Source organism: Tympanuchus pallidicinctus, unplaced genomic scaffold (assembly GCF_026119805.1).
Source record: "Tympanuchus pallidicinctus isolate F22 unplaced genomic scaffold, pur_lepc_1.0 scaffold32, whole genome shotgun sequence".
NCBI classification, from domain to species: Eukaryota; Metazoa; Chordata; class Aves; order Galliformes; family Phasianidae; genus Tympanuchus; species Tympanuchus pallidicinctus.
In genome coordinates, this window is record NW_026294750.1 from 3154311 (window position 1) to 3181203 (window position 26893).

Sequence of the window (26893 nt, forward strand, 5' to 3'; positions counted from 1 at the left end):
GTGCGATGCCCTGCACGGGTCGGTGACGGCTCCCAGTGATGTGCTGTAACTTCTGGCCAGCCCACAGCGCTCAGGGATCGGGGCTCTGTGATCTCTGGTGCCTCCCACAGCTCTCCTGCTCCGTGCCGTTCCCTTCCGTGCTCTTCCATTCCGCCCCGTTCTGTTCCATTCCGTGCTATTCAATTCCCGTTCCGTTTCGCTCTCTTCCATCCTGTTTCGTTCCGTTTTATTCGGTTCTATTCCATCCCATCCCGTTCACCTCCGTTCCATTCTCTCCCTTCTATTCCGATCTTCCCCCGCCCCGAAGCGCTCCGGAACTGCGCGATTCCGCCTGACCGTCACGTGACCTCAGCACCGGGGGGAGGGGGGGGGGGAGCGGGGGGCGAAGTTGGGGAAGGGGGGGGAAGCGATGGGGCATCGGGACCGAATGTTCAAAGTGCTGGTGGTGGGAGATGCCACGGTGGGGAAAACATCGCTGGTGCAACGCTACGCCAACGACAGCTTCAACCGGCACTACAAATCCACAGTGGGGGGTGAGAGCGGCTCGGGGGGGTCCGAATTACCGGGGGGGGGGGCGGTTGGGATTGAATCCCCATCCGTACCGATAGCGGAGATCCGAGGTGCTGAGCGGGGTTTTTCTCAATGGGTTCGGAGGGGTCCCGGCTCCGTCCCGTGTAGCCGCCGGTGTTTGTTGTGTGTGAGGTCAATGCTGGGAGTATGGGGAGGTTGGGGGGGGGGGACGGGGGGGGGACAGATTGTGACTGCTTCGGAACGAGTTTTGGGGTGAGATCTTTGTGTAACGTGGATGTGAACGAAGCTGCAAAGAGTGGGGGGTTGTGAGGCTTTGCTGGGGACGCAGAGGCTGCCGTGAACCCACAGGGGGATTCCTCAGCCCGATGCCGAACGCTCTGCAGGGCCACGTCCCGAGGAAGCTGCAGCACCGTGAGCTCCACGATCCTTCTTACGACGAGTTCCCAGCTTCAAAAAGCTCCAGGCCTGCAGGGTTGGCAGCACTGGGGGCCGGTTTTCCTCCCGCAGTTAAAAAATAAAGCAGCCCAACCCGAGATAATGGCTGTGCCTTTCTGCTCCCTGCCAAGTTTGTTACGGCTGAGCTGCGGGCATTGGCTCAGCGTGTGGGGCTGTCTGGATTTAAGGCCCATTTTGCAGCTTTCTATGACAGAGGAGAGGGCACAGCGCTCACAGCCCCTCCTGCTCTGTGCAAAATGTCCCTAACAACGTTTCCTTTCTTTTGGGGATTCACAGTGGACTTTGCCCTGAAGGTCGTCCAGTGGTCGGAGTCGGAGACGGTGAGGCTTCAGCTCTGGGATATTGCAGGTACGTTCAGACAGAGCTCAAAACTGCGCCCAGGTTGGGATGAGGCTCCTCCAGGGGACAGTTTGAGCTCCCTGTGCTGGGAAGGGAGGGCATTTGGGATGCAGAGCAGATCGGGATGCAGGGTTGTGGGTTCCCCCCCATTTTCGCCGTATTGGGTGTGAGAGTCTGGAATCTTCATAAAGAAAACAGGAAGGAGAAGTTTGCAACGAGGGGATTGCAGCAAAGAAACGGATTTCAGTTTCGGTCCTGAAAAGAGGATTAAGAAAAAGTCCCAAAAAGATATTTGGGAAGGGAAAGCAAAGTCCCCTCATCCCATGCAGCGCTCGGTGGGGGCTGAGCAGGAGGAGATGAGTGCAGGTGGTCCCACATCGCTGCTTTCTCACCTCGCATGATGATGCACCCCAGTGCCTCTGTTTCCTAAATGGAGTTTAGAGCTGAAGAAATGAAGTGCTGCTGTAGGCACTTGTTTGGTTAAGTGTTAAAAACGGTAACTTCTGGGGGGATTTTTTGCTTTTCTATTCATCCTGAAGGGCAGGAACGCTTCACGTCCATGACCCGGCTGTACTACAGGGAGGCGTCAGCCTGCATCATCATGTTTGATGTCACCAACGTCAGCACCTTCAGCAACAGCCAGAAGTGGAAGCAGGACTTGGACAGCAAGCTGACGCTGCCGGATGGGAGCCCAGTGCCGTGCCTGCTGCTGGCCAACAAGGTGAGCAGCACAGAGCAGGCTGTGTGTGTGTGTGTGTGTGTGTGTGCCTGCACCTCCACAACGGCAGAGCGAGTGCAGAAGGCAAGGGATGATTCACCAGTAGGTTGTAGGACAGCTTGTGGTCTTCAAAGAATCACAGAATGGAAGGGACCTCAAGAATCACGAAGCTCCAACCCCCTGCCACATACAGGGCCACCAACCTCCACATTTCATAGCAGCCCAGGCTGCCCAGGGCCCCATCCAACCTGGCCTTGAACACCTCCAGGGATGGACGGGGCATCACAGCCTCTCTGGGCAGCTGTTCCAAAATCCTTCCTGAATTCTTCTTGGTTTGTCTGTCTCTAGCAAGGCTTTTATGTTAACAAGGATACAGTAGGACTTAACACACAGGCAGCCCCAAGGAGATGTTAGCAACTGCTTGCTCCTAGGATGCAGTTCCTTTTGCAGTTCTGCACCCCTGTGTTCAAAGCTTTCCTCCAGCTCTTCCATGAGCTGGTTGCTCCACAGCAGGGTTGGTGTGTGACAAACAAGCTCTGGAGGGATGGATGTCTGCTTTTCCTCTGGATGCAGCATCAGGTTGCACTGTGCACACTGGTTGCTGTCATTTAATGATTCATTTTCTTTTCACTTAAGAAGTACCTTTATGTTCTTCACGCACTAACATCAGCTCAGCAGTCATTTCCAGGTTCAGCTTGCCTGGTTTGAGAGAGCCTGAAGTTGAAGCTGAATCAAAAACACAAAAGTTGGCTGGGAGAGCAGCTTTTCTTCTCCGCTTCTTCACAAAGAACGCTTTCCCTGACAGCAGCTGTGCCTGAACTGGGAGCAGCTGTGTGCCTGTGGGTGCTGTGCTCACACTAACAGGGCTCTTCTCCCATAGATGCTCCCACTCCCCCCAGTGCCAGCAGTGTGGGTTTCCCAGCAGCGCTGTGCCACTCATGCTGTCCTGCTGCTGCTGGGTTGGGGATGAGTGACGGTGCTTTCTGGTGGAACCTCCATTGTATGAATGCTCGACTGAGGTGTGTCAGGATCTCAGATGAGATAAACGTATTGCTGCTTGCAACATCCTGCTAAGAACCTTGCTGAGAACTGTGTGTCAGGTTGGGATGGCGGAGATGTGAAGGGCTGAGCCCTTCTGCCACTGCCCACCACTGAGCGGGCAAGAGGGGAAGTTCCCCTCCCAGCCTGGGGATGGAAAGGCTGAGCCTCACCTGGCTGACTCCTGTTTTACAGTGTGACCTTTCCCCGTGGGCAGTGACAAGAGAAGAAGTGGATCGTTTCAGCAAAGAAAATGGCTTTTCTGGTTGGGTGGAAACGTCCGTCAAGGAGAACAAGAACATTAACGAGTCTATGAGGTAGGAACAGCGACTGGGGCAGCAGGAGTTCATTCCCTCCTTCAGACAGCACTGGCTGTAAGGGGAGATGCTGTCAGTGAGTAACAGATAGCAGCAATAACATGCAAGTGAATCTCCTGAAAGGAAACTGAATTCGGAGAGGTCAGAAGTTCTGCTGCCCTTGGTCGAGCAGCTTGTACCCAGGAAGCTGATCCTCTCTTTCTTAAAGCTCTTTAGTTTTATGCAACCAGGAGTTGTTGCTTTGGTTTTTCGTTGTTTTGTTTTGTTCTTCTCTGTGGCCCAATGCTGCTTGTTGAAGCAAAAAAAAAAACCAAACAACTTTACATCTGTTTGTCTTCCAGAGTCCTGATTGAGAAGATGATGTCCTCATCCACGGGTGATGGAAGTTCTGCTGCTTCCTGGAAGGGGGATTATATTAATATCAAAGAGACGTCCCCGCCAGGCTGGGCGTGCTGCTGATGCACTGACTGCACCACCTGCTTCTGTTTTCTACCCCTTTCATTTGTTTGTTTTCAAAGATAGTGAACTGTCCTCTTTTTACATACATTCATCCTCACTAAGCACTGCTGCAATGGCTTGGAGGGAGGAATGGAAAGGAGGGAGAAAAGGAGCTTGCTTTCTTCCAGCGCAGCAGCAGTGGCAGCACGGCGCAGTCTGTGCCCAAGCACACGGCTGAGATTTATCTTTTAAAACATTTGAGCACTTTTCTTCATCTTCTCCTGTAGGACAGCCTGTGTCACACAGGGTGAAGGACGTGGAATGTGTATTTTTAATGCTGTTGCACCTTTTGTTCCCCACAACCTGAACCCAATCCACAGAGGCATCATTCCGGAGTGCTGCAGTGACCTTCGTTTGATGCACACAAAGTTGAATTGTTCTCTCTGCTCCTGTGTGTTTCTGAGGTGGGATTACAGCAAACCCTTCATTCTGAGCTCTGGAACTGCACACCTCTGCCTGCGTGGCACTGAAGACCAAGGCATCTCAGCACTGTCATCCAGTGTCCCTAAGGTGTGGATTTGAGATGCAGCACAGCCCTGAATCACGTGTGTGCTCACTGTGGAGCTGAAAAGCACAGACCACAGCGTTGTCAAGCATTGCCCAGTTGCCTTCTGTTCCTTGGCTCTTACCTTGTCTAGCACAATCCTACGTGTTCTCTTCTGCTGCTGCTTTATTAGGACACTGGGAGCTGAATGAGGAATGGGTTGTAAACTCCTCTGTATGACAGAACAACGGTTCTTTTCACTTTCAGCCCACCCTGTGTCCTCCCATCTCACAAAGCTTTGCAAGTGCTGATGAATCGCCTTCGCACCGTTATGTGCAGTGACTTTGGTGGCAGGCAGGGTGCTGGAAGCCCACTGCTGGTTTAGTGCTCCAAAGGACAAGCAAAGGAAAAGACTTTGCAGGGCAAATGAAATGAAGAGACCTGCTCCCCACTTGCTTTTCTGTGCCTGCTTTTCCTCGTGCAGCCCCCAGTTATGCGGAGCTGTGAATGGCTCTCACCAACAACAAGCTGTAAGAGGACATCAGAGTTATCTTGCAGGGGTTCAAAGGAAGGCCAGTCTGCAAGGCTGCAGTTATGCAGTACTGTGGGCACTTCTCATCAGTGTGCCGTGCCACAGAATTGTCCTGCCTGTGCTGAGGTTAGGATTTAAAGAAGTGCTCTTCAGGAATGTTTTCTCTTCTCCAATAGTTTACATCTCCCAGTGTGCCAAAAGATTAACAGACAGAAGTTTCCCTTAAGAGCATCCACTGCCTGTGGCTGCAGAGTAAGAATAGGAACTGATTGCCTTCATTAAGCACTAACAGAAAAGCTGAGTTTTTGTTGTCTGAGCTTAAGATGAGTTGTGAGTAAGGGCTATGAAAATCTAGGCCTAATGTTGTGTCCCAGACATCTGGGGTAAGATTCTGCTGTGCAAGTATTGCCAAATTCAGCCTTATATGCACTTAAATATTCCTTTCTCTGTGCCATTGGATTAACTGGAGAAACACATGAAATGTGTAGAAGTGGTTAGGAGCAAAATTGAACTGTCTTGTTGTGTTTCACTTCCTAACCTGTCAGGAAAAGAATAAAAAATCCTATGTATGTTTTTAGAAATACGGGGAAAAGGGTCTGATTTTTAAAAGGGTCTGTCATGAAGCCATGTGTTGTTCACTGATTGCTGTGTGTGCTGTATTTGAGCAAAGGCCAGGAGTTCGAGCTGCAGGTGAAGGGGCTGAGGCTGACAGTGGAAATCTCTGCTCAGGACCAACTGCTGCAGCCACAAAAGCTTGGAACTGAGCAGGAACTGCACAGCCATGGTTTTCCTGCCAGCATGCCATGCATCCTGCAGGAAAGCATCTCATGTCTTCTGTACATTGGCTGGATACATACCAGTGTCTCTTTAATATCCAGACCTCTGAGTTTTCCTTAAGTGCTTCTCAGAAACAAGGAAAAGCCAAAGGAAGAACTTTTCTGATTTTCTTATGTTATACATGACTCCTGTTCCACTTGTTTTGAAAATGACCTTTGGTTTCTCCTTTCTGCAATGCTTTGACGTTGTACTCTGTGTGATTCTGGGCCAACCATACCTATTTCACTCCATTCCATGTGTTTCTCATTGCTTAACTCTTTAAATTTGTGGTCATGGGTCTCAAATGACAGCAATCTGTGGATCCACGTAGAAATTTATACTGAAATAGAATCAGAAATAATGAGGTCAAAATTGAGTTTTTTGGTTTTTTTAAACAGCTTGCAGTTATGCACAAGTATTTGAGAGACAGGGCTCTCTTTACTGTAACACTGCAGTATTATCATGTTTATACAAACAGAAGAAACTGCTGGGAGGTTTTTCTCCCTATCAATCCGTAACTGAATGCAGCATAGCAAAGGTCTGAAATAAAGGAGTTTGACACTGCTTGTGTAGTAGTTGTTTTCCTGTCTCAAGAGCCCTAAGAAATGGGTTCATGAGATCAAAACAGAAACAATATTGCTGCCAAGAACAGGAGGTGTTATAAAGCATCCAGCGTGGACTGCCCTGTGTTGCCAACAAAACAGATTAGATCCTTTTCACTGGAAAATCTTGCTGTCTTCATTATTGTCGTGTTATTGACCTACAAGCGGGACATCAGCACGCAAAACTTTTGCATCTGTGAGGCAGTCATAGTGGCTTTTAATCCAATATATCCAGCTAAGAGGAGAAAGAAAAGAATTCCTTGATGTGGCTGTTTGTTAATAGGCCTTGCTCCTTATGGCTCATTAGCTCACACAGTGCAGTTGGAGGCTGGCTCTGAATGCCCCTTTCTTTTCCTGATCAGCTTGATTTTCATGAGTATTGACTTTCAGGAAGGATGGGGCACATCTGAACTGATCAGGAATGATTGCAAAGGGGGCAAATGAGGCTCAGGCAAGGAATTAATGATCCCAATGACTCCTGCCGTTAGGTGAGAGCTGAGCAGATCGTGTTGTCTTCTCAAACAATCTCAAATCTCACAAAAATGTTTTTTAATGGCACTAAGGAATGAGTCCCTGCAGTGTACAGGAGTACTCTTCCATCTGAAGAGGGGTGGCCAGCAGGGACAGGGAGGTCATTGTCCCTCTCTGCTCTGCTCTTGTGAGGCCCCACCTGCAGTGCTGCGTCCAGGACTGGAGCCTCCAGTGCAAGAAAGACAGGGAGCTGTTGGAGAGGGTCCAGAGGAGCCACAAAGATGAACAGGGGGCTGCAGCACCTCCCCTATGGGGACAGGCTGAGGGAGCTGGGCTTGTTCAGCCTGGAGAAAAGAAGGCTGCGGGGTGACTGCAGACAGGAGGGGAGTCAGCTCTTGGAAAGGGGAGATAACAGCAGGACAAGGGGAAATGGTTTGAAGTTGAGGGAGGGAAGATTGAGGTTGGATGTCAGGGGGAAGTTCTTTACTATGAGAGTGGTGAGGTGGTGGAACAGCTGCCCAGAGAGGCTGTGATGCCCCGTCGATCCCTGGAGGTGTTCAAGGCCAGGTTGGATGGGGCCCCGGGCAGCCTGGGCTGCTATGAAATGTGGAGGTTGGTGGCCCTGCGTGTGGCAGGGGTTTGGAGCTTCGTGATCCTCGAGGTCCCTTCCAACCTTGGCCATTCTGTGATACAGCCTACAGCTGCCCCAGGAGCTGCCACGTTAGCAGGGCTTGGACGTGAGGACCTCAAAAACCTCCCCTTCCAACCCCACCAGTCTTTTGTGGGTTAGGTTTCATTTCTCCACAAACGAAAAGCAGCTCCTTTTCTAACCACGAAGCCCCGCAGGGCTGCGTTTGCGGCTCCCTCTCGGTAAAGCCCTCGGCGGGAGGCCCGGCCCGCGGGCACACTTACATGACAAAGGCCGCTCCCTGCTCTAACCGCGCGGCCTTAAGCTGCAGAGCCGGGCGGTGCGGACGAGCTCTCCTGGGTAGCGGGGCCTCAGTGCGAGAGGAGCCGCGCAGGCCCTGCCGTGCGGGGGCGGCGCTGCGGGGCTCTGGTTGCCGCTGCGGGGCGGCGCGGCGCTTCCCCGCCTTTTTTCTCCAACGGCACGCCGGGCCCCGCGCGGCGAATCTGCCGATCGCGCCCCGCGGGCCCCACAGCCGTTTGCGCCCCGGAGAAAATTCGGGCTCGGTGTCTGAAGCGGAGGCGTGAAGATAAGTGAGCGGCAAGGCACGGGGGAGCGGCACCCGGAGAGGCGGAGCAGGCGGCGAATCTGCCGGCAGCGCTTCAACCCGCTGTGTGACTCAGAGCAGCTTGAGCATGCGGGGCGTCCTCACCCCCCTTCCCCGCGGGGAGAGTGGGCGGGGCCTTCCCGCCGTGATGGTTCGAACTGACCAATGAGTGGCGGTCGGCCTCCTCCCACAACCAATGAGCCAGGCGGGAGGTGGTGCCAGCGAGCTAGGCTGCACCGCCCCCCGCTCGCATCCTCTCAGCGGTGCGAACGCGACCATTTTGCGGGGGGGATCGGCGGAGCGGCGGCGCCGGGCCCACACACAGGAAGCGCGGAGCCTCCCGCGGGCGGGCGCGGGCCGGAGGCTGCGGCCCTGAGGGGGCTGAGCTGGGCGGAGAGGCGTCGGCCTGTAGGCTCCGGGCCCAGCGCTGCGGGGAGGGGACGGGCGGCACCGAGCGACCGTTGCGGGGTTTATTTTTTTTTCCTTTCCCTCCCCCTCGGCTACGGGAGGCTTCCAACGGGCCGGGCCCGAAGCGCCGGGGAAAATGTCCAGGCCTGTCAGGTGAGTCCTTGAGGGCGCCGAGGCCGCGTTCCCGCCTTTCCTCAAGGCCCGGAGCCGTGTGTAGGCCGTCGGTGTAGGCCCTGAGCGCGGGGCCGGGCCTGAGGCGGGCAGGCGGGGCGGGGAGGCCGGGCTGTGAGCTGTGCGAGGCGGAGGGGGCGGGGAGGCCGGGCGGGCTGCAGCGTGGGCCGCTGGTCGGTGTAACCCGTCCTTTACGGTGTAAAATCGCGTACAGAAATGTAATTACACACAGGGGTTGTGTAGGCCTCGCTCTGTGTGTGGAGGTTGGGGGGAGAAGAAGGGAGCGCCGTTCGCTGCCTGGAGCTGAGCGCAGCGCCTCAGGCACGGACCCGCGTGGGGCTGCGGAGCGCGGCGCCATTTCCGCACGGCGGAGCGCAGTGTGGGGCTGGGGGGGATGGGGGAGCCGTGCGGGGGAGCGGAGCAGAAACGCGCGTTGTTGGGGGGGGGGCGGAGCCGTATGGAGCCGCCCCCGCGGGAACCGCGCTCTCAGAGCCCCGCCCGACCCGCGCTGCTCGGGTCGGGCCGTTCGGATGTGCTGGCGCTAGGCGAGGTTTGTGTGGGGTTTAGGAAGGTGAGGAGGTTGCTGGCCGTGTTTTTCTGTCGTGGTTGAAATCGTCGTTGTTGGTGAGGTGTTTGTTCGTGTGTTGTTTGCATGTTCTGTTCGTTTTTCTCAAGGTTGCACGGCAGTTATTACTTAAACTTTTTAGCTCGTGGGGGAAGATTGAGGTTGGATGTCAGGGGGAAGTTCTTTACTGTGAGAGTGGTGAAGTGCTGGAACAGCTGCCCAGAGAGGCTGTGGATGCCCCGTCGATCCCTGGAGGTGTTGGAGGCCTGGTTGGATGGGGCCCTGGGCAGCCTGGGCTGCTATGAAATGGGGAGGTGGGTGGCCCTGTGTGTGGCAGGGGTTTGGAGCTTCGTGATCCTTGAGGTCCCTTCCAACTGTGGCCATTCTGTGATTCTATGAGCCTGATCTAGGATATTAAGGGTAATGGGAGGACAGTTGGGCTAGATGATCTTGTAGATCCTTTCCAACCTTGTAATTCTATGATTCTGTGACATGGGATAACCTCATAGGCTGGAAAGCACCTCTAAGATTATCAAGTCCAACTGTATTTTATTTTGGAATAATCAAGATGTGATTTATGGCAGTTCTAAGATTTATTTTGTATGGGGGGCTAGAGCTGGATCACCTTAAAGGTCCCTTCCAACCAAAGCATTCAATGGTTTTGTAAATCCAGGCCATAAACTATACATGCAAACTTATAGGTGTTACCTTTTCTATTTCATGTCCCTAACATGTCAGAGTTTACAAAACAAAAAAAGAGTGGAAATACAGCATGAAATCAGGATGTTTGTCACACTGATCCGTGGAACAGTTGTTGTCACAGCTGGTTGGTTTGTCTGTTGGGTCAGCATCGTGTGGCTGCCTGCAAAAGGAAGGGGGACAGAGCTCAGGAATGGCCTCAGGTCTGAGAGGTGGTGAGCAGAGTGAACACCTTGCTCTGCTCCATCAGCTTCTGGCTTTTTGTGAGACAGGCTGTTGGGGTAAATGGACTCGTGGTCTGAATTTGACTGGCAGTGTTTGTGTCCTGGAATAGTGCTGATGTGACTGTGCTGCTCTGTGTGTGTTCTGCTGCTGATTTACTTGCCAGCACTGGAGTTTTGCTGCAGATTAGGAAAGAGTGTCTTTAACAACTCAGTTCTCAAGGCTTCTGGTATCTGGAACCTTTGTAAGAAACCTTTCATAAACCAGAACAAAAAACAAACAAACAAACCAAAATCCATAAAATCATGCAGTGTTGCAAAAGACTCGACCTGTCTTGCAGTTGACAGGCACTGCTGTGCAGCAGAGCTCAGTGCCAAAGTCCAGCATGCTGTTAGTAGCTCAGCACCCTTTGGCACGTGCCAGCACGAGGTGGAGCAAGCTGCTGCCCAGCTGTGTTTGTAGCTCTCTCAGGGCTGAACTTGGCCAGTCTGTTGCACTGCTGTGCTTGGGAGTAGGTGGAGAACTCTCACCATGGATTCAAATCCTAAACCTTTGGAGATTACAGCTTCTGGATGTCTTATTGTTGGTGATGTGGAATTCTGGTGAGAAGTTCCTCATCAGAATCGGATGTGGTGATGTTTTTTAATTCACTGGTGATGTTTGCTGGTTTTCTATGGCATGTATACATACCTCAAACAGTGAACTTTGTAAGACCCAGCAGATATCCCCAGTTTCTGCTTGTCAGTAGAAGGCTGCCTTAAAACTGAGTCTGGTTGTTGAATTCAGTTTCTTGTAGTTGTTAAGTAGTAATAAAGCCCACGTGTTTACAGGTTTCATGCTTGTTAATTCAGAGCCAAATCCTTTCTGTGCAATTAGACGACTCCCGGGTGGCTGATGATGGTATCTGCACTATTGTTAGAAGATGGCAAACAGTGAAAACTAAAGGAAGCTACAATTAGTGAACCTTTCCCTCGCGTGGCTAATTAATGAAATCCTGCATCAGCTCCCACGTTCTGCTGCACAGTGGTCACTTTCACTTGCTGCTGCTTCATTCCTGCAGGCGTTGCAAGATGGAAAGCTGTGGGCAAGCACCGAAATCCCAGCGTGGTTGGTGGATTTGCTTGGAGATTCAAGGCAGTTACAAATAGATCTATCGGTGTCTCAAGGCTTTATGGCTTTACATACTTAGCTCTTCTTCATTAGCAACTTCCAGTCCTGTGTTGGCAATAGTGTTGCAGGAAGGAAAAAAAGCATTTATTAGATATCAGTTGTCTTGTTGCTAGCATTGCACCTGAACAGTGTGAAGTGGAAGGGATTCTGGATAACTTGCATGGGGGAGCAGAAAATGCCTTGGGCAGTGGCAATTAATTGGAGTAATCTGTGTGGCAGTGTCCAGAGATGAGCAAGATAAAGATAGTTTCTGGATAGGTAGAAAAACAAGTCAGTTGCTCTGAAGACTTGCGGTGTGGTGAGAAACAAGAAGCAAGGTAGCATTCCTGGTAACTTGATTTTTACTCTGCAGCATTTGTTGCAGAACAGGCTTCTGCTATCTTGTGTTTTTTCGTTTGCTTTTAGAACGTTTCTATATTGCATTATAGCATCTTCTCATTTATATCAAAAGGAGGGCAGGCACAAGGCTGATAAAACTGCAGCCTCATCAACCATTTCATTGTTTTGTTGGGTTTCAGGTTGTGTATCCCTAAAAATCCTGCAGATGCCATCAGCTGTGCCCAGTCTTCCTGATGTTTGGAGTTGCATCAAGCCCAGACCCAAATAATGACCCCTTTAATTGGGACCCTCTGGTCAGTGAGCCTTGCCTCAGTACAGCTGTGCCCCTAAGAATATTTCCTACCCATCTCTCGTGTCTCTGTAAGAAGGCACAGAAGTGGTGCTGTTGGTGATAGTATTTACTGCTGACACATTGCCATCCAAGCAGGGCAGCTCTGCCCACTGGAATGAGAACCTGCAGTTGAAACTGACCCTGCGTGTGCCAGGCATGGGCTGAAGGCAGGCTATGCCTCTTCACAGAAGCTTTGTTGGATGTTTATTTAATTCCATGCCATAATTTAAAACAAAGCCATCAGCAACCGCTTCACCTCTCCTTCATTTTACTTCCCAAGTTGTATAAGAAAGTAGGCTGTTATTTCTGCTGATAATTGCTTGACCTAAACATTCCTCTTGCTTGCAAGATGAGGCAGCTATGAGCTTTCTGAAGACTCTTAGCTGGGCTTTCCAGTGGCAGTGTATGTATTTTTTTAATCTTGGACTTCATCTGTAGTGCCTGTGGAAATACAGGAGGATTTAAACATTTCCTTAGAGAACCAGAAGTATTCTGACTCCTCGTTATTTTGTGTGCTGACAAGGCAACTCCAGAGTGCTGCTGTTGGAGAGCAGCGTTAGCTGGAGATGCGATGCTGTTACACAGCCTGTGTTCAGTCGTGTGGGTGTTCAGTGATCCTTTTAAATACTGATGTTGTTTTCCATCATGTTGGAACTGGATTCTGATACGCTTCAAGTACGAGTTGTCAGAACTCTGCTGTGCAGTTCTGAGTTCTTATGAAATCACTGGAGAGCTTTTAATGCCATGTGCCGTTGTGCTTCTGGGTTGATCTTCATTCCAGAAATGCAGAACTGACAGCTGCCACGAGAAACTTCAGCTCTCAGGGCTTTCTCTGTGCCTTTCCTCCCCCAGCTCGCTCTCGTATGTACACTTTAATATTAAGCTGTAAGAGCAAAGAAGTTATCTTACAATTTCATGGTCTGTTTTAAACCAGATTGAACAACATCTGTCCCAGATGTCTTTTGGTCTGTCTTCTTATGCTCAGTCTGAGTTTAACAGTGTATTTTTTGTATGTTTGCTTGCAATTTGGTGGGTTTGGGTTGTTTGCTTTCTCATCTCCAATGAAGTTCCCTGACTTTATCACATCAGTGCAGTGGAAGATGCAGTCTTTGCAAACATGCAGTCACTGCTGATGGTTTTGAAGAAAAATATGAGGATAAATGGGAGGTGAGTGATGAGTGTGGAGTGAGAAGAACAGCAAATGGGAGAGCAGTTGGTTTTGTTGCTGCTCGTGAGCTTCTTTTGGTTCTGCTGGGTCGTCTTTCAAGTTCAGGTAATATCAGTACAGATGCTGTTTTGTTCTTGTTTGCTTCTGCCATAGTGATTCTTTAATGATGCCAAATATCCCTAGTCCTGCAGGGCAGATAATAAGAAAATAGCAGAATGTACTTTCTGACTAAAAACACATCATGTGCAGTATGTAGAGAAAGGACATTGACCATTTATATCCTTTTGCTTGTTGTTTTCTATTAAAGATGTGATTCAGTGTGGGCCTGAACTGAACTAAGCAAGGTGAGCTGTGTGTGACCAACTCACTGTGAGGTGGCAAGATTGCAGTTTCCATCTCGTTTGTTAGTTAAGTGATGTTTGAAGCCCCTGGTTACAAAGCTGCTAGAACTGAATATCCAGCAGCACTACCTCCTTTTCCCTGTTTATGCTTATTGAGAAAAGCATAATACCTCAAACTTAAAGCAAATCAAACAGCTCACTTGGCAACTTCATCGCTCTTCACATGCTTACCAGAATAAACTTGGCTTCCCACGCGTGGGCAGGAGTCTCCGTGAGGACGAGATGAACGCTGTGGTCCTTTTCAAGCAAGGCCATTCTGTGATCCTATGATCTGACCTCCTCTTGGACCAGGAGGTTGAGTTGTGTGGTGCAGACCTTGCTGGTATAGTATTCCTGAGTGGGCATGGTGCTGTTAGGGCTGGCTGTGCTCTGCAGGCATTGCAGTTGTACTTTGTACTCACGTTTACCCCGAAGCTTGGATGGGATTCAACCTGTAGAAATCTGATGACTAGTCTTGCTTTCTTTTGTTGCCTGTGTTGGTTTGTTTTTTATTGTTGTTGGAGCTTTAAGAGGCTTTGAGTAGGCTTGAAATAAAGTAATTATGCTGCTTCCTCTGTTGGAAAGCTGCTGCTCTGCTATAGGTCACAAATAGAGGTACTTGGACAGGAGGAATGCTTAGAATGGGTGTCAGATTGACAACCAGAACGCAGTGCTGGAGCTCTTGGGACGTTCAGCGGGGCAATTTTATCAACCATGTGTGACACTGACCAAAATGCAGTTCAGTTCTGGGAAGTGAACGTGAAATCCAGCAGTCCTTGCAGCTCAGGAGAAGGGCAGGGTGAAGGCAGGGTGCTTCATATGCTGGAGGGATTTGTGTTGGGTCCTCAGGTCTGTGATGGAGGCATTGGTGGCCTCTGCTTCTGCAGTTGCCTAATTCTGTCTGTCCTGGGCTGTTGTGGTTGCTGTGTTAAGGACACTCAGTACTGCACGACTCGCAGCTGGTTAGAGAGCAGGGAAGGTGCTGATGAAGTAAGGATGGAATTGGTCCGTGCTCACGTGCTGCTCAGAAATGCAGGTAGGGTAAAATGCATGCAGGGCCTTTGCTAATGTTCCGTTTGGGAACAGCTTTAATCGTTGTTAGGGCTGCCATACATATTAATTAGAGCATCAGAGTAACTGATTGACAGGGCAGCCAAAAGGCAGCAGTGAGCTGCAGGTGTTAGAGAACACGTGGGAACAGGAGCAGCTCAAGGAGAAGGTATGAGAGCAAGCGTGGTTATATTGAGCTGTGAGGAGCTGGGATCTGAAAAAGAGCAGCTTGGAAACAGGTAATTTGTGCTATTAGGAGCTTTGAGAAGATTTTAGTGCTCTTTCCCCAAAGCATTATTTAATCAATTGTGAGAGTCAATTGACAGAAATGAATGGTTTAAACCATTTCGAGAAGTATAATGTTAAGATTTTTCTTCAAGAGTAAAAAAAAATGCAAGTAATTAAGTGATCTTTTTTTTTTTAGTTCACTTTCCATGTGACAAGGAGAATAAACCCTTTCCTTTTCAAGTCATTCTGAAAAGCATTCCAGTAACTTTGCTCAGATTTCATTGACTGCAGAAAACCCACAACTGTAGCACTGGAATAAAAAGCAGGGAGGCTTTGTGTGCAGTGCTGTGTTACAAGTGGTGTTTAATGCTGCCTCACCTGTGCACTGGCACCTGTTGAAAACTTTGGTTTATTTCAGCAAGGCTCCCTTGCTACGAAGCACTTCTGATATCCAACAAATATTTAATAAGTTGCCAGCATTCCTTTACTTGCATTTGTTTTTTTGTTCTTAATCCAGAATCCGAAACATCACAGCTTTGAAACAGAGTTAGTGGGAGCTCTGCCTTAAGAAACCTCAGATCGATGCGTTCTTCAAATGCATGTTTAATCTTTGGATGTGGACTCTGCCTTTAAACGGTGCTTTTACAACTGTGGCTGTAAATGCTGTGTGTAGATTGACTAATGAAAGAGCTGCAGCACACGGCGTTTGGTGGCTTCTTGTCACAGCAGCCGTGAGCCATCAGGGAGCACAGCTTATCAAAAAGCACCTTGGAATTCTGAGGCTAGAATTCAGCCTTAGGAAAATGCTCAGACGTGCCATGTTTTCTGCTGGGACCACCAAGCCCTAGGTGGCTTATTTGTGCAGGACCTCTCGGGATGTTTGTTGGTCTACAAACCCTGTGCTGGGAATAAGAGCGTGGCACTTTCTTGTCACTGAAATAAAGCTTTTGTGTCTCTCAGATTGTTGAACTGCTGACTGACTTATTTTTTCCCCCCCCCTCCTTTCTAACAGGAACAGGAAGGTGGTCGATTACTCCCAGTTTCAGGAATCAGATGATGCTGGTAAATGACTTTGTTCTTAACAATATCATATCCTTGGGCTACAGGGGTTCATTTAAGGCTTTGCATATTAATTACGTTGCTTGCAGTCACATCTTTAACCTAAATTCTGGGGAGTTTCTAGTCTGCAGCCTCTGAACTGTTAATGAGCATTTGAAAATATAATGGTTCTCATATGTTTTGTATTAAACAAACAATGGTGATAGAAATCTTGTTATTTAATGCTTGTATTGTTGTAGTGCCTTCAGGCTGTTGGCAGCAACCATCTTCCCTGCTCTGTTATGTTCTGTGGCAAAAAAAAAAACCAACAACCCTGGTGCTGCTTTTTTTTTTTCCTATAGTTAAATGTGTTTTCAATTTATTTTAGTGGGCTTCAGTTAATCCCATCATGTTGGGCATAGTTGTGAATTGCACCTAAAAAAAAAAAAATAAATAAAGAATCTTAGCATATTCTGTCAGAATTAATGAAATATTTCTGGCTGCCATATGGAATATGTTTTGTGTTCTTAGAAAATAGATGCACTGCTACTGTTTCCTAAGGGTGGTTACACTGGTAATTATTGGAAACAAATATGCCCTGTTGTATTGTGTAAGGTATTGTGTAACGCCCTGTTTCCATCATAGGGCAGTAAATAAAGTTGTTGCTGTTAAAAGCATACGAATATATGAATGGATGTTAACCTCTAATAGGTTTCCATGATGGTTTGTGTTCCTAATGAGCTGTGAAGTTAAGATGCCCCTTTTTCTTCTGAAGCATTTTGTGTGTTTCCCAACACTTCTGTTTCAGATTTGGTTGTGTGCAGTGCTGTTATGGTGCTGTTGGCAGAAGAAAAGGTAAATCAGCAGCTGAAGGCAGGACTTCACTTCTGTAAAGCTTTCTTTGTAACTTTGGGGTTTTATCTTCTTTAAGAGCTACTTTTTATATGCTTGAAATGGTCAGTTTCAGCTGGCTGAGGAGGTCATTTTGCTGGGAAGGAGGAGTTTGATTCAAAACCATTTTGTCCCATCTAGATGAAGATTATGGGAGAGATTCAGGTCCCCCATCCAAGAAAATCCGCTCATCTCCCCGCGAGGCTAAAAATAAGAGGAGATCCGGGAAGAATTCTCAGGAAGACAGGTAAAAGAAGCTCTTCATCTGTTAAGAACGTGTCTTCAAACCTTGTCCTGTGTGTGGGGAGCTGTATCTTCTGAGAGCAATGATTGTAAGTGGAATTCAAAACGTGCAGTGTGGGACACAGAGCTCTCAATCACAAAGCTTTCCTAACCAGCTTGGACATTGAGGTGGTTCTTTTTTATTGAAGTTGGCAGGGAAATCATGTGTAAAATACTTGTCACTAGCACTTTGGCATTAAAATAGCCTTCCAGAGCTATCCAGTTGGAATGGCAAGGAACTTGATACGAGTTACAAAGATTGGCAGCTGGTGCAATTATCTCCAGGTAAGTTGGTGGCTGGGTGCCTTTCATTCTCTGTGTTTCTTTGGTGTGCTCAGAGCATTTATGTGGTTGAAGATTAAATAGGGCAGGTACAGTGACTGCAGTGGTAGGGGCCACTTGTCAGTTTTGCAGCTCTTTGTTATTTTTTCACTTCCTATTTTGTCTAATTCAGAAACTGAGTAACTTGTTCTGGTAACTGAATTGCTGTGGCAATGTGAAATGTCTGCATTCTGAATGATTCCCTGCTAACAGTGGAAGTCCTTCCTGTAGAGTGAGGGTATCTTGCATTGACAATAGCTGTGATCAGCAAATGGTTGCTGTGAGAAACGTGATGAAAAGAGACCTATTAAATGAATTGACTGCTTTCAGGGACGGAGATTCTGCCAGCTGGTTATCTCTTAACTGTCTTGCATTGTTTGGTGGAATATAGCTAACTTACCACAAGGTATGCTTCAGATGTTTCTCTCCATCTCTCTCTCCCTTCATGTTCCTGTGCTATAAGGTGGAAGCTGAATGTAGGCATGAGGGAACGTTTTTACTTACTGTTATAAACTGAGAGGGTGAGGCCATTTTCACCGTGGCTTTTAATTTTCCCAAAGATATGAACTTCATGTTTTCATGTCTTGAAATGGTTTCAGGAAAGAAAACCCAAGCAATCATTTCCTGCTGTTGCTCTTGACTTGTTTTGCACTGTTTTGACATGAACAATGGGTAAACATTTAATGCAGAAGTGATGTTATTCAAATACTTCAGGTATCTAACTGCATTAATTGTGGCCCAGTGTAGTTCATCTGTTGCTTGGCAGGTTGCTGCAGTTTGCTTAGACCGGTGTGTTTGTTCTGCTCGTGCAATGCTTAAAGAAATTCTCGAGGTCAAACTTCTAGATAACACCTGAAATAAAGATCTGAGGTAGATAAGATGTTATATAAAGAAACTGGGCTAGGGAGCTCCCAGAGCAACTAAATAGTGTTGACCACAGTGTCCTATTAACTAAAGTGATATTTAAGTATGTAAGAACACTCCTGTTTGTGTTACAAGCATTGCACGGAGTCTGGATGTGAAACAAATGCACGTATTGCTTTCAAATCCACAGTTGTCCATCAGGCTGAAATCAAATGGGCCTGAGGGACTGCAGGGTAACATGTTGTCTGAACTGTGGAAGTTCTTGAGCAATGCTGTGTTAGCTCCTACTGCCAAACCTGGGCAGTCAAGGTGACAAGTGGTAGGGATTTGGGTGCAGAAGCAGTAGTACCTACTTGATGGGACAGGCTCTAATGAGGACTGAAACCACTGTAAGGGGAGGTGAAAGTCTGTCAGAGATCAGACTGGGAGCCTGCAGACCAAATGTGTTGTAGTTAACTGGTGAGACAGAGTGAAAGAAAACAGTGAGAAAAAGAGAAGGGACTTCATTATACATATAGTCAGGATAAAACTATATTCCTTTTAATAGATTTGACCTTGTATTAGCACATATAACTTCAAAATCCTAACTGTAAGATGGGAGACATCTGGATTATTAGTAGTCTCTGGAGAAAAATGCATGGTTACCTTACCCTTATATCCTGGTTGGTTTCCTTGGCACTACGTGGTACAGAGCTTGAACTTTCTTTCCAACCATAACTTCGTGTGCTTCTGAGTAATGCTAAAGTATAATGTAATGTTCAGGAAAAGTGGGTATTCTTGGCCTAGAAATCAATCTGCTCTCTGAAAATTGTTATTTTCCATATAGCAAATGAGTGAAATAGGAGTTAAGCAATCTTTCCCTCCTTTTCAGTGAGGATTCAGAGGAAAAAGATGTGAAGACTAAGAAAGATGATTCGCACTCAGCAGGTAACTAACCATGCTGCACTGATAATTACCTTCCAAATAAAGGCCAGTCTGTAAGAATGTTCCAGGAGTGAGATCTGTCACACAGGAGAAGCTCTTCTGTTTAGAGAAGCATGCACTTTCCTGACACGTTTATCTTAAGCTGGATGCTGCCTCTGCTGCTTGTTACTTCCAGCCCTGGTTGGGGGCAGCAGATTTTGTGTAATGTGATGCTGCTGTAGATTGTCCTCACAGGTAGAGAGGTGGATGCTCGTCTCCTCCCTCGGATTCTCCTCTGTTCCACGATCACAGAGGAAGCTTAATATTCTCACTTTTTCCTTCCAGATGAAGATTTTGGCAGTGAAGATGATGACTTAGGAGCAGATGATGGCAAAGCTGACAGTGACTATGAGAGCTCTCAAAAAAGCAAAAAAGGAAAGAAGGCCAAACCAGATAAGAATAAGAGAGCCTCTAAATCCAGGAAAAGGCCTGCAGGTAAAGAAACAATTGCAATAATAATTCTAATTTTCTTGTTCAGCAAGTATGAAAATTGATGTATTTGTTCCTGTATTGCATTGCAGTAGTTCTGTGCTGTGTATGCACTTACTCCTTACACTGTTCTATAAAGTGGACTTTTGTCTGTCCACTCGCTGGCTGATGAAGATGTGCTGGCCAGTATTTTCTGTCTTCATTATAACACGATGACTTTGTGCTGCAGAGGACAGTGAGGATGAGAAAGAAGACCACAAAAACGTGCGTCAGCAGAGACAGGCAGCATCCAAAGCAGCTTCCAAACAACGAGAGATGCTTATGGATGATGTGGGTAGTGAGGAGGAAGAACAAGAGGACGATGAGGCACAGTTCCAAGAGAGTGAGTAGATGGGATTGTACTGACAGTCATAAAAAGTTTAAGCCCTGGTCATATGGGCAGCAGCACCAGATGTAGGCTGACGGGTCTGGCTGAATAGAAGAAGGAGCAGTTTCCTTTTTGACTTGACAATAAAGATGTAAGTTATTCTTTTTGGTGCTTACTCATTAATGAGTACCTGTCTGTCAGACTGTCAATTTTTGACATTTAAAAATTTTGTTCTAAGTTTGCAGGAATTCTGAGGAATTCTTTATAAGCAGCACTTGAGGAGCACTGAAATTTTCTTAATGTTTCTTGCTGCTTCTTGTTACCTCCATCAGTTTTGAGGCGTTGCTGCTGCTTTTCAGCTGATGGGAAAAATACTTTATCCTTGATTGATCAAAGTTAGGGCAGTTAGTTTCACAAGGGGAGATGAATTCAACCAGTGATGAACCACAGTAAGTTTTTTGAAATAGTGGATGCAGATGTGATTTCAGAAGGGTGTAAGGTTATCATCACAAATGCGTTTCTTAATGGATTCCTTAGGATGGATCATATTTCGAGGTTCTGAAAAAGGCCCCCTGTTCTGTCATATTTTATCCCTACTACTGTGAAATCTTCTGCCACGTTTCCCTAGCACAGCAGGCAGCTGGAAGCTCATAAGGTCACAGCATCTTTAGTTTTCTGACTTCTCTGTTTAACTTGCTGGGTGTTTTTTTTGCTTCTTCTCCTTGTCTTCAAGAACTTAATTTTGTTGTTGTTTCAAAAGATTCAGGAAGCGATGAGGATTTTCTCATGGAAGATGATGATGATAGTGACTATGGCAGTTCAAAAAAGAAAAATAAAAAGGCCTCCAAGAAGTCCAAGCCAGAGAGGAAAGAAAAGAAGATGCCAAAGCCCAGGCTAAAGGCTACAGGTGAGTCTGTGCAGAACTGTGCAATTCAATTTAGAGACTAGTACTTTGTTTTTTAGTGCTTATTTATTGAAGACTGAACAGAAGGTTTGGGGCCAGTAGGCATTACTTTATTATGTTGAAGGGCTGTTTCTTGTAAGCAGTCACTTATCATGATTTAAAGTAACACAGTGAAATGATGATGTCTTGAATTCTTACTTAATAAAGAGATTGAATTAGTATTTATGTATCGCTGACAAAACCTGTGTTGATTGTGAACATCTGCTGGTATGTTGCAGTCTGACATTCTGCATCTCATGTCCAATTAATGTAATTTGTGGCTTTGTTTGGGATTCTTGGTCATTAAGGGTGGAGGAGCTGGCAGTCCTCATTCAGTTCAACTTCAGTACTGTGGAACGAATGTAACGCCATGGTCAGAGCAGAGTGAGACCTGCTACTGCAGTGTCTTTAAATCCTGTTTGTACAAAGGCTTGTCACTTTCTTGTTTTGGTAGCTGACAATAACTTGTGTAAGCTTTTTCTTTTTCCAGTGACTCCCAGTCCAGTGAAAGGCAAAGGGAAGGCAGGCCGCCCCACAGCTTCCAAGACAACAAAAGAAAAGACCCCATCCCCCAAAGAAGAGGATGAAGAGCCTGAAAGTCCTCCAGAAAAGAAAAAATCAGCCAGCCCTCCACCAGAGAAGTCAGGGGATGAGGGATCTGAAGAGGAAGCACCCTCTGGTGAAGATTAAATGGCAGTTGAGGATATCTTTGTTTAAAAAAGAAAAAAAAAAAAGAAAAAAAAAAAAAAAGAGAGAAAAAAGGAAAAAGAAAACATACTTAGGGGTAGAACACGGTTTTGGCTGTGGCTTGACTCATGGGCTTTGAATGCTGTCTTTACTTTCAGCTGTTTAATACAGTGTATCCTTTTTTTAATAAGAGGAAACCCTCATACAGTAATATTTTGAAGTCACTGTTCTGTGTTGGCCATTCCGTTCTCCCTCCCCCTCCAAATCCAAAAGCCATTTGAGACAAATTAACAGACCATTTGAATATATATATTTTTTTTTCCAAGGGATACTGCAGTTGTGAAGCAATAAGGTTTGGGACTGATAAATGGAAACCACACTTACAAATCACTGAGTAGAATAGATTTCCCAGTGCTGGTAAGAGTTGTTCAAAACTATAATTCTGTGTTTGAATACGTGGTTAAAAAAACAAACCATCAAACCAACCCTGCTTTAATAGACTTTTCTCAATAGAAGTTCCTTCTCTCAGAAAAAGAAAAATATATATATAAACTGCAGAAACACGGGGAGGAAGCCTGTGTTTCTTGGATTCATGCAACTTTTTAATGGAAAGCAATCAAGAGACTTATAGGGGGTCCACTGTCTTTTATCTGGAAACATCCTCCAGTTAGGATGCAAGATCTTTCATCTTTCCTGGATAGAATGCTCTTCTGCTCAGGCAGATCTCGGTTCATTCTATGCTATTTCAGACACACAACCTAGAAGCTGCTCACATCCACTAATTCTGTTTGACTTCTTCCAAGGTCGGCTATAGATGGGCAGAATAGGGAAGAGAGATTTGAAAAGTTTTAAAGCTCTGCTTTCCAGTTGACGTTGTGGACACTTTCTTTAAAGTTCCAAGGGAAAAAAAAATGGTGGACATTCTAGAAGTAGATTTTTTTTGTGTGTGTGTCTTTTGGGGTGAGGGGTGTCCTTTTATCAATGTGAAGCAAAGGATTCCTGTAATGCTCTGGTCAGTCTCGGATCCCATGAGTCACGCTTAAGTGCTTCTCTTCTCTCCCTCCATCTGTCCTCAGAAGGCTGTGTAATCATGTCTAAGCCTCTCCAGCTACAGTGTTGGACAGCAGACTTCCATCAATAGTGAACATCACCCCAGTACCACTTCCATTTCTTCATCCTCCCTACTGCAGCATGGGAGGATTTATTCGCTCTGCTCCCACGCTGACATGTCTGCCTCTGTTGGTCGTCATTCTGTTCCTTAAGCCTAGGAAGCATGGAGTAGGGAACAGAGTTAAAGGATGAAGCTGAGAGGAAATGAAGTTTGAAAACAGTGTAGCAGGGCTATGGTTCTATAACAAAAGCAGGATGTCCCTCTAAAGGAGATACTTGAGGTGTGTGTAGTGGCATTTTAATGTGTTTTTATCAAAGCAGCCATATCCTTTTTTTTTTTTAAACTTAATTGAAGTACACAAGCCTTGGTTTTCAAACCCTGATGCAGAGATTGCTGCCATGTTTGTTGGTGGAAATATTAAAAACTGGATCTGCCTTTTTCTTTCTTTTTTTTCCTTAGACCCTTTGTGCTTTTGTACGTTGCTCACAGTTACCTTACAGCTGACAAGCTTTGCATCTCCTTTTTTTTTTGTCACTGAAGTACATATTTTGTAACCAGCCTCTTGAAGGTAACATAAGGCAGCTAACTAGTCGGATTTCTGGTGCACGTGCTACCAGATTTTTAATCCTGTTTGGACTTCAGAGAGCTTTTAGATGTGATACACTAATATGACCAGGAAGGACACTTGGCTGAATGGCAGAGGGAGCCCGAAGATTCTGAGCACAGTGTGGAGCCTAAACCACAGAATGGAACATTAATTTAACGGCCAAGTGCTTGTCTTGTGTGATTCACAGCCATGGGTTTTATTGAGGCTGGTAAATTACTTTACCTTGGCTTAAAATTTGAAGTTCTCTAACGTTCTTTACTATAATGAAACTACTGTTGCCGTTACAATAAAGATGATCAGTGTTTCCATTGTAAATCTTTTTTTTTTTTTACCTGGTTTAGTTTTGCAGAGCAGCTTAAGGCTGGAGTCAAGTATCAGTCTTTGAAAAGAAGCGAACGTGCTCCCCTTTCCTCCTCACCAACTTTTCCCATCTTCTGGGAGGACAGAGCCTCTTGCATCCCCTGCCCTCCTAGCTCAGCATTTCTTGGGTAACACAGGAAAATAAACGGCCAAACTTCAAATGATGCTTGGACTGATATTTTGGGGGTAGTATGTACTTTCCTTAGTGTCTGGCCCACGAAGTTTTTCCCCCTTCAGACAAGACTGTGTTTCAAGTTATTCTAATCTCTTTATGGTCTTGATTTATTTTTTGGTATTAAAGCATACAAGGATCACATAAATGTAGAATCCCTCTAGTTGATCTAATCACACAGCTATTTCTTTACCTGCTAGACCAGATTTATTTCTTAAGAGTGTATTTTGTAAGTTCCACTTAAGATAAATATTTGTGTTCTTTTTTAGTTTTCCTAACACGGTTAAGTTAAGTGAAAGATGCATTTCCGTTGTTTTCAGTTCAGGTTTTGGACTGCAGATTATTTTATGCCTGGTGATTTTGGCCCTTTCTCTTGTAAAAGTGTTCTGTTTTCTCGTATGCTCATCTCTCATGGCTGTCACAGGCTGCATGATGCTATCTTTGAGTTTGTGTCACAACCCAAACACTATGTAAATCCTGTGCTACTACTGGGATTTTGTAACATTTCCTATAGCCTTACTGTCGTGCTGGTTTGTGCAGACACTACGCCCCAATGGTCTCTTGGTCACCTGTTAGAAATACCACAGTTTACATTTTTACAGATTGAAGAAAATGGTGAAGGTTAATACATAACTTTTCTTTCTAGGACGCGCTTTTCAATTGCAGCAGAGTTAAGTTTTAAAACGTCCTCCTAAATTAATCTGTGTTTTAAGCATTCTGGAAGGAAAAGCTGTTTAAAAAAAAAAAAGCCTTTCTCTAGAGCCGTGAATAGTCCTCCAAGGAGCAGAAAGCTTCATTCACAGAAGAAAGCTTTGAAAAGATTGTCTTCTGTTAAACAGCTGTAGTTGTGGAGCGTTTGCAGAGAGATAAACAGGTTTATTCCAAAGTTCAGTCAATCTGGTGCCCTGCCCTGCTCTCACACTTAAAGGTTTGTTATTAATTTCTATTCTGCATCCCTCTGTACATTGTGTTTTACATTTGTATGCAAAGAATGCTGTCTTTAACCGGCCACCAGGCTTGATCAGTAAAGATTTGCAATTGCGGTTGGAATTTCATCCTAAAGATTACTTGTTCCAGTTTGTATTTGATCAGCAAGCGAGCACCAAACGTGTCAAGTTAGATGAGTTTCAGAATGGCTTGTGGGTGAGAGCACTTAGAAATATGGCAGCCAAGAAACTTGTAGTTCTGTTGTGTTAACTTCAGCAAAGCAAAGGAGTGCATGGGGAGGGAAAAGCAGAGCACGCCTTACCTGAAAGCCACTAATGGCTCTGAACGTGCTCAGCTCCTGTGCCACCACACAGCTGCATCTGCAGGTGATGAACTACCAGGGCAGCAGCAGAAAATGCACTTGAATTTCTTTTTCTTTTTTTTTTGTTCTTTTTTTTTCCCCCTCCGCTGTTGATGGTCACAAAGGTACAATAGACACTGAGGCACCCAGGTTAAGGAGGGAGGGAAGCAAACTGTAACATGCTGGAAGCTTTTGAGCTGTAGAAACTGGTGCTTTGCTTTATGTAATTTGTTTGTGAAGTGTTTATTTTTATAACAGATCATATTGTTGAACACATGGTTCTTGAAAACCACAAACTGATCCATGAGTTTAAGTATTTGAGAAGTGGAAATTCATCTGTTGGGGGAGGCAGGATATGAAAAATGCAAGCAGATAGCTGTGTAAAGGGACACTGTCACAAGATGGTTGCTGGCATATAGGATGCATTAAGTTTGGGGGGGTGGGTGGGGTCCCATCTATATGTGGAAATTCTATATTCTATATGTATATGATCAAATAGAGAATTTTCCCTGAGCTTTGACTATTTTCCTATAGTTTGGGGAGGTTTAAATACAAATGATGTGCGTGGAACTGGGCGACGAAGCTGTTGTGATCAAAATGCTGAGGAATAGGAGAGCTCCGAAAGGTGGCAGTGTCCTTTGGAGTCCCCAGATTGAGCATATCCTCATCTTAGACTTCCCATGTCAGTGGCAGACTGGCATCCGAATGTCTTTTCATTGAACTCTTTGTATGAAAAACAAAACAAAAACGTTTCTAAGTTCTCACTTACGTGCTGACTCTGCATCAACCACTATGGGAAACAACTGCCTGCCCCCTCCAGCTGCAGTGAGTCGAATGGGTCCATCGGTCTGAGCATGCTCAGTGTGACTGCAAAACACCGTTGTGCATATGCTTTGTATATTGGGGCAAGGGTTTTTTATATATATATTTTGGGAGGGGTAGCGGGTGGGATGGAGAAATACTCAACTGAAGCCAGAATAATGTGTGTAAAAGCCCCTGAAGTATTTGGTGTGTGAGTGCGCGAGTGTGAGTGCGCGCATGGGAGCGTCTGACATCTTTTCTTCCCTTTGTGTTCTGAAGATTTGTGAGTTTTACCTTCTTTTTTTTTGTTTTTTTTTTCCTGCAGAAGCAATTGTTAACAAAAAAAAAAACAAAACACTTGTAAATAAGAGCTACGTGACTTTCTTTTGTTTAACCATGAACATCATGTCACAGCAAACCCTGAATAATGGCTCTGAAGGTAGAGAAGGAAGAGACTCCAGGTAGGGCCTCGGGCCTTTGGCTTTCAGCGAAGCATCGTTGTATGGTATGCAACAAATACTTGTTCTGAGTATTTGCAGTCCCATGTTGAGCTTTTCTAAAAATCAGGCTCTTTGCAGTTAACCCTCCTTATCCCTTTTAATATATATATATATTTTTTTTTAATGTCAAGAGTGGCCAGAAAAAAGGGGCAGCTGCCCCACGGTTGGGCTGTGCGCAGACGTGGCTCCCATCGCTGGGCCCGAGAGGGTTGGCAACTTTTGCAATACCTTGACAATACTGAGCTCTACAGCATGGTACTAGGAGTTCTGTTTGAATGTAACGTTAATGCTTTATTTAAAATAAAAACAACACTTTTTTTTCTTTTTTTTCTTTTTTTTTTTTTTTTTAAAAGGGGTTGAAGTGAACATGACTGTTGACCATGTTCGTGAATTTATAGGTGCAACATTCATTGGTAGAATTGTGTGATGGTCTTTCGTGCTACTTAATTTGACATATTCCAGTCTCTGTATGTACCTGCAAAGAAAGAAAAGTTAAAAAAGTAA

The 26893-nt window shown here is 46.1% G+C and overlaps 2 protein-coding genes across 3 annotated transcripts; both read left to right on the forward strand.

Moving 5' to 3' along the window:
• The first annotated feature begins 382 nt into the window (after window positions 1-382).
• RAB29 (RAB29, member RAS oncogene family) lies at window positions 383-6293 on the forward strand. Its single transcript, XM_052698493.1, has 5 exons — window positions 383-533; window positions 1264-1335; window positions 1866-2047; window positions 3278-3399; window positions 3741-6293. The coding sequence occupies exons 1-5, from the start codon at window positions 410-412 to the stop codon at window positions 3856-3858; spliced, it is 618 nt and encodes a 205-aa protein (XP_052554453.1). The 5' UTR covers window positions 383-409; the 3' UTR covers window positions 3859-6293.
• A 1990-nt stretch (window positions 6294-8283) lies between these two features.
• On the forward strand, window positions 8284-26244 carry NUCKS1 (nuclear casein kinase and cyclin dependent kinase substrate 1). 2 transcript variants are annotated; one of them, XM_052698505.1, is made up of 8 exons: window positions 8284-8595; window positions 15778-15827; window positions 16836-16941; window positions 19033-19088; window positions 19410-19559; window positions 19783-19935; window positions 20681-20827; window positions 21354-26244. In XM_052698505.1, the coding sequence occupies exons 1-8, from the start codon at window positions 8579-8581 to the stop codon at window positions 21551-21553; spliced, it is 879 nt and encodes a 292-aa protein (XP_052554465.1). In that variant the 5' UTR covers window positions 8284-8578; the 3' UTR covers window positions 21554-26244. The 2 variants fall into 2 exon arrangements, with proteins under 2 accessions (XP_052554465.1, XP_052554464.1); XM_052698504.1 differs by lacking the exon at window positions 8284-8595 and adding an exon at window positions 14324-14776.
• The last annotated feature ends 649 nt before the right edge of the window (window positions 26245-26893 follow it).

Coding starts and splice junctions, on each gene's coding strand:
- NUCKS1 (XM_052698504.1), top strand. CDS start 14,709: ATGAGAGCAAGCGTGGTTATATTGAGCTGTGAGGAGCTGGGATCTGAA. Junction 14,777..15,777: donor AAAGAGCAGCTTGGAAACAG/GTAATTTGTGCT, acceptor CCTTTCTAACAG/GAACAGGAAGGTGGTCGATT. Junction 19,560..19,782: donor ATCCAGGAAAAGGCCTGCAG/GTAAAGAAACAA, acceptor TTTGTGCTGCAG/AGGACAGTGAGGATGAGAAA.
- RAB29 (XM_052698493.1), top strand. CDS start 410: ATGGGGCATCGGGACCGAATGTTCAAAGTGCTGGTGGTGGGAGATGCC. Junction 1,336..1,865: donor TCAGCTCTGGGATATTGCAG/GTACGTTCAGAC, acceptor TTCATCCTGAAG/GGCAGGAACGCTTCACGTCC. Junction 2,048..3,277: donor GCCTGCTGCTGGCCAACAAG/GTGAGCAGCACA, acceptor CCTGTTTTACAG/TGTGACCTTTCCCCGTGGGC.